This window comes from Octopus bimaculoides, chromosome 21 (assembly GCF_046866305.1).
Source record: "Octopus bimaculoides isolate indiv1 chromosome 21, ASM4686630v1, whole genome shotgun sequence".
In the NCBI taxonomy this organism is placed as follows: Eukaryota; Metazoa; Mollusca; class Cephalopoda; order Octopoda; family Octopodidae; genus Octopus; species Octopus bimaculoides.
Window position 1 is genome coordinate 32421336 of NC_142948.1, and position 7500 is coordinate 32428835.

General features: G+C 38.1%; 1 protein-coding gene across 27 annotated transcripts in view; it reads left to right on the forward strand.

Annotated features, from left to right (window-relative positions):
* The window catches only part of LOC106883233 (ras GTPase-activating protein nGAP), a 567079-nt gene that overhangs the window by 266869 nt on the left and 292710 nt on the right, over nucleotides 1–7500 (forward strand). For 2 of the 27 annotated variants that reach the window (XM_089339054.1, XM_089339038.1), the window contains exon 1: nucleotides 3809–4801. The exons of 22 other annotated variants lie outside the window; for them this stretch is intronic. In XM_089339054.1, the coding sequence (XP_089195180.1) occupies nucleotides 4704–4801 (98 nt within the window). In that variant the 5' untranslated portion in view covers nucleotides 3809–4703. Of the gene's footprint in view, nucleotides 1–3808; nucleotides 4802–7500 lie in introns of those variants that run through there. 3 more of the 27 variants (XM_089339041.1, XM_089339044.1, XM_089339056.1) reach the window with 2 other exon arrangements.

Genomic DNA, 7500 nt, shown 5'->3' on the forward strand with positions numbered 1-7500 from the left:
GCATCCATTTTCCATGCTGGCATGGGTTGGACGGTTTGACTGAAAACTGGTAAGCTGGGGAGTTGCAGCAGGTTCCAATCTGATTTGGCATCGTTTCTACTGCTGGAGTCCCTTCCTAACACCAACCACACCAAGAGTGTAGTGGGTGCTTTTTACCTGCCACTGGCATGGGTATCCTTTACATAACACTGGCATCAGCCACAACTATGGCTTGATAGACCTTCTCTAGCAAAGTATATTACCAAAGGCCTTGGTCACTCATCACTGTCTCCACGAGCCCCAACGTTCAAAGGGTGTTTTTTATACACACCACCAGTATGGATGCCAGTTGCACGACTCTGGCCACGACTATGATCTCATTTGGTTTGACAAGTCTTCTCAAGCACAGCATATCGCCGAAAGTCTCGGTCACTTGTCACTGTCACCGTAAAACCCAACGTTTGACGGGTGCTTTTTACATGCCACTGACATAGGTGCCAATTACACGACACTGGCATCAGCCACAACCACAGTTTCACTTGGCTTGACAAGAAGTGTAATATCTGAAGATGAGTTTTCACCATTTTATCCCAGCTCATTCTCAGTCTTCTTCTCTTCCACAGGTCCCATTCACTTTGAGTGTGTGCTAATTCCTTACACTGTTGTCATCCTCCATACACATCACATATACACACACACGCCCTCACCTTTTACTTTTGCACGCTACGTTGGATTCTTCTTATCTCTAGTCTTCCTGTCTGCTTATTTGTGCTCCGCCATTCAAGCACGTTAATGTTACACGTTCAGCAGAGCATGCTTGCTTCATTTCTTTCTAGCTGTCACACATCTTCCACATTCAGACTCTATATCTGGCGGTCATGCGGCATTGCACTTCATGCGTAATCACTGAAGAGACTAAGAACTGAACCTTAATGATTAACTGCTGTCTACATAATTAATTTGTCGCCAAAATTGTTGTTGACTTTCATCTTGCTGACGGCATCATTGTATTATACAACTTGTGTGTTTCACACTTATTCATCAACCCTGGTTTTCTTTAGTGATCACAATCTTACCCAACTCGGAACCCTGTCAAAGGCTTTCACCAAGTTAACAACTGCCTGGTAGGTTTGGAGAAGGTGCGTGGCTTAATGGTTAGGGTTATTTGGCTCGCAAACACAAGGTCACAAGTTCAATACCCAGTGGCACATTGTGTCCTTGAGCAAGACACTTTATTTCACATTGCTCCAGTCCACTCAGCTGGCAAAAGTGAGTTGTACCTGTAATTCAAAGGGGCCGGCCTTGCCATTTTTTTATGTCGCGCTGAATTTCCCTGAGAACTACGTTAAGGGTACATGTGTCTGGTAAGTTATGGGGACTTAAACACACCAACACCAATTGACCGGCAGTGGGTGAGTGGGAGTAAGGCAAACAAAGACACACCTAAATATATACATACATACTTACATACATATATACATACATATATATATATATATATATATATATATATATATATATATAGATAGATAGATAGATAGATAGATAACTGGAGTTAGACGCAGTTGTTATTCAAATTCTTTTACTTCTGACACATGTTTCAAAGATATCATGTAAACCCGGAGTTTCTACCTTTAAAAACAAGGAGTTACAACGTTTTACTTGTGTGATTTTTTGCTACCCTGGTAACTATTTATCTATTTTTTCCATGTTAACCGTTAACAAGGTTAAAATACACACATCTATTATATATATATATATATATATATATATATATATATATCTCACGAGGCATTGGTCGGTCTGAGGCTATAGTAGAAGACATTTGCCCAAGGTGCCACACAGTGGAACTGAACCCAGAACCATGTGGTTGGTAAGCAAGCTTCTTACCACACAAGACATGTGTGTACATGTTCTTGTTTACATCGTTTAGCTTGTAACACACACAACTGAAGTACAATAGAACCACTTCCCCTTGTCAAAATGAGATATGTGTGGCTGAGGTTCAATCCCTCTTCTCTCCAACATTTCAAATATAGTTCTTGTTTCAGTGATGAGGAGGCTGGCAGTTCCGTTTGTTGGCGGCAATGTTTATCATAGTAGGAGTGACATGTTACATCAGCGATGTTGATGACGACGATGAAGGTGGTGGTGGTGGTGGTGGTGGTGGTCATGAGGGTAGTGGTGGAGATGGTGATGGTGATGGTGGTAATAGTGATGGAGGTGGTGATGGTGATGGACATTGTGATGATCGTAGTGATGGTGAGAATGAATGAATGGTGGTGGTGGTGGTGGTGGTGGTGATGGTGGTGATGATGATGATGGTGTTGCAGAACTGGTTCTCACTGCTGCTGCTGCTGCTGCTGTCATCTGATAGTCTTCGATCTTCCTCCTCTATCAAACCTATCTATTACTGTTAATCGTTCTCCTCCATTTCACCAGCATGACTCCAAATATCAAGTCTGACGAAGAGAGAGAGAGAGAGAGAGAGAGATATAGAGAGAGAGAGGGGGAGCCATTACTCAGATGCCACTCTCTCTCTCACCCTTCCTCTAAGCTACAACTCTGACTGAAAAGGGTGAAGTGGGGGTGGTGGTAGGGGGTTGGGTGTGGAGTTTAGTATTTTTTGCTTTGTTTTCTTTTTTTTTATTCTCTCTCAATCAAGTTTGCTAGAACGGTCAGTTTTATATCTAACTGACCACTACCACCGGCCGTATTTTAGTAGTAAATATCCTTTATAGTTGATAAATAACTACCATTAGATAGTGTCGTCTCTCTCTCTCTATATATATATTTGTGTGTGTGATATATATATATATATATATATATATATATAGATAGATAGATACAGATATATATATATATAAATGTACATCTAATGTATGTGTGTATCTAGCTTTTATTTAATGGATTCTGTGCATGTGTGTGTGATGGCATGGTATGATGTTGTAACATGGTGATGTGGTTTAGAGGTCGTTGACAAAATGTTTGACAATCAATATCGACTACGAATTTAATGTGTTGCCCTTTTTCATTCCGTAATCTGCAGCCATCACTAACCAACACAACACAACACAGCACCGGCACTGGCACCTACCTCTCTAACTGCTCTGACATCAATGTAGATGGTGGTTATATCTATCGATCTAGCCATCTACATTTGTGTGCGTGCAGGCATGTGGGCTTATATTTGAATATGTGCATGTGTGGTGTGTGTGTGTGTGTGTATGTTCATGTTTGTGTGTAGGAAAAATTAGGTACAAGCGAAGAAGATATGCGCTCACACATGCACATATGCTCATACACATGTGTATATATATATAAATATATATATATATATATATACATATGGTGGTGCCCCAGCATGGCCACAGCTCATGAACTGAAACTAGATAAAATGAAAACAAATGAAAAATAAAATGATATATATACATACATAAATGTATGCTCACACACACATATATATATATATCTTTGTCATTTGTATATACATAAATACACACACATACAATATGCACACACACACACACACACACACACACACACATGGATGGATAACTTACGTAGGTAGATAGAACTGATAAGGACACACAAAGATAGAGGACCTAGGATTAAAGGGACAGGTACACACGTACACACACACACACACACACACACATTTATTTATTTATACTGACATACACATGTGTGTGTGTGTGTGTATATATGTATGTGATAGATAATGATAGATGGTTAAAGCTATGTTAAGACTAACAGATACAGATAGACAATGAGATGAAGGGCAAGAAGGGAGAGCGGCGGTGGGGGGGGGACATTATATAAATAGATATAAGATAGATCTCTAGATAAACTGACTGTATTTTCATTATCACTCCTGATGAATGATGTAGCATGGTTGACTGACAGACCAACCGACCGACTGACAAACTGACTGTTAACCTCACCAATATCACCACCACCATCACCACCACCACCACCATCACCGCCACCATCATCTACTTTAGTGCTCTCTCTCTGTCTTTTTCTCCTCCTCCTCTTCCTCCTCCTCCCTCCTCCCTCTGCTACTTGCTGATGCACTGCAATCAGGCAGGCAGACAGTCAGCCAGCTAGTCAGTCAGGCCGCCCCCCCCTCTCTTCATCCATTCTCCTCCTCCTCCTCTCCATAGTATTATATTCTACTACAACATTTATCTTGTGTAGTCCATCCACATACACACACAAGTCACCACAGTACTACACGCGTGCGCGTGCATATATGTATACAGATATACACTTATACATCTATATACACAAGAACAAACCAGGTGATCATAGTCAGTCGTCATCATTATCATCATCGTCATCATCATCATCATCACTATAAATAATGCTATGATAAATCACAATACTACTGGCTTCTTCAGCTGTTCTCCCTCTCTTTCTCTTGCTGGGGTTTTTTTTCCCCCCACAAATTAAGAAAACACGGAGAGGTGACAGTAATTCTAGATGGCAGTAACAACAATTAAACGGTGATTGCAATAATAATAATAATAATAATAATAATAATAATTAAGAATCGCTCTTAATTCCAAGCAAAAAAAGAAACAAAAACAAAAAAAAAAGGCACACTGCTATCTGGAATTCTGGAATCAGTTGTGAAGGATTTGAAAAGAAGCAAAATAGTTTGTTTGTTTGTTTTTTTATTATATGTTTGGAATATACCATCTTCATCCAAGAGAGAAATTATGGATGTTGACAATAGCAGTTTCGGCCTGGAACAAGTGAATGGTTCGACAGATTTAGATGTACAGGATGGAAATACGTACTCCATACAACCAGCAACGTAAGAAGCAATCCTTGATGTGTATTTAGCTGTCTGTCAATCTGTCTATTTATCTGTTTATCTATCCATACACCCATCCATCTGTTTGTAAATCTATTCATTTATGTATGTCCATCAATGTATGTACCTTTAAATAGCTGGTCTACCTATCTGTTTATCTACCAATATTACCTATTCGTTGTTTGATTATCTGTGTCTACCAGTATCTGTCTATTTAGCTGCGTGTATCTCTCTATCTATCTATCTGTCCATCCTAGCTATTGGTGTTTGTCTGTCTTTGTGTTTGCATATCCTTCTAGCTATCAATGTCTGTCTATTTGTCTATCTATCAGTGTTTATATATCTGTCTATTTATCTGTGTCTGTCTGTCTATCTCTCCTTCTATCTGTCCGTGTCTGTCTATATATCTGTCTGCTTCCCTATTTATCCCTCTGTCACATATGTCAATCCATCTACCTTCTCCATCTATCTATCTATCCATCCATCTATCTATTTGTCTATCCGTCCATCCATCCATCCATCCATCTATCTATCTATCTATCTATCTATCTATCTATCTATCTATCTATCTATCTATCTATCTATCTATCTATCTATCTATCTATCTATCTATCTATCTATCTATCCATCTATCTATCTATCTATCTACCTAGCTCGGTCTGTCCGCTTCTCTATCCATCTATCACATATGCCAATCAATCTACCCCCTTCTCTCTCTGTTACTCACTTTCTCTTTCTCTCTCAAATACACACACACACACACACACACACACACATTTGACATTCTATTCATTCATCCATCATGTGTCTGTTTCAGTTTCTTTTTACTCCATTACAATTAAGAATTAATTGATAAATAATTTACTGTATTAACTAAGGCGGATAAGGGGTTTGTGTTATTTACTTTATCTACAACATTGTTGTATGTGTGTGTGTGGAAGGGTCGGTGGTGGTTTGTTGGTCTCCACAGAGGATGTGTGGGGAAGTGAGGTGTTTCTTTTCTTTTTTCTAAAACTATTATAAATTTTAATACGTATTTATCTCCATCACTCAGTTTTGATGTGTGTGTATGAATATATGTATGAATATGTGTGAATCTATGTAAATATATTTGTTTGTGAACATGTGGTAATCTCTGTACATATGTGTGTGTGTGTGCACAATTACATTCACTCAGCTATATGTATTGAGTACATTTTTCTGAAGCTTGCTTCCCAACCACATCATGGCTCCAGGTTCTGAGTTCAGTCTCATTGCATGGTACCTCGGGCAAGTGTCTTCTACTATAGCAGCACGCCAACCAAAACCTCATGAGTGGATTTGGCACATGGAAACTGAAAGAAGCCCATCACATATATACAGTATATATGTGTGTGTGTGTGTGTGTGTGTATTTCAAAAATTTAACAAAAACACAACAAACGGAAAATTTTACGAGAAACATGTCAAACAGAAAATTGGTAGCTAATTCTTTTATCAGTCAACATCCAAAACATCCTTGGAATTTCATGCCTTTATATATAGGTGCTACCTGGCACCCTCAGTCACAATTAGTGACAACCGAATATTATTTTTTGGTTTCATATAGCATATAAACTACACTTGTAATTTTATATATATATATATATATATATATATATATATATATATATATACATGTATTTGTATATATATGCACGCATGTGTGTTTGTGTGTGTGTATATCATGCGCATGTGTATATCATGTGTGTGTGTGTGCCTTTGTGTATGTGTCTGTCCCTTACCACCACTAGACAACTACTGTTGGTTTGTTTACATCCCTATAACTTAGCAGTTCAGTTAGAGAGACCAACAGAATAAGTATGTTGTTTAAAAAATAATGAAAAATATAGCGGTGAATGTGTTTGGCTAAATCCTTCAATGCAGTGCTCCAGCATGGCTGTAGTCCAATAACTGAAACATGTAAAAGATAAAAAAAATTGGTCAGTGTGTATGTATGTGTGTGTGTGTGTTTGTGTATCTGTTTGTGTGTGTGTGTGTGATATATTTGTAATGTCTCAGTCTATGTGTGCGTGAGTGTGTGTTTATCACAATATCAAGGATGTTTTCAGTATGTAGAAATGAAAACAGACTCTTAAAAGCTTCCGTTAGTTTATATTATAGACCAGTATTTACACATACATAGTCATACACACACACACACACACACACACACCATGATGAAGCAAAAAGACACACACACACACAATCATCACACATACGCATGGTCGCATGTAATGTTTGTTGTCGTTGTTGTTGTTTTTCTTTGAAAATCCATGCACATGACTTATAAGATAACCAAAAGGAAAGGCTGTCGCATTTTCACACACACACACACACATACACATTCACGTACACATCAAATATTAACTGTAACTTGCAAATACACGCATACACTAATGTACGTATTTATTTGATTATATGCCTTCATAAACACACATGTATACAATAATACATGTACTACATGAAAATATATATACATGTATCCATGAAAGCCATTCATACATACAGTGCATACATACACACATATATAGATGAATATCATGCATGCATACATACCCATATAAAGAAATACATACATGAAAATATGCATACATGCAGAAATACCTACATGAAAATCATGCATGCATACATACATAGAGAGACAAACATACATACATGACATTCATCCATACATACGTA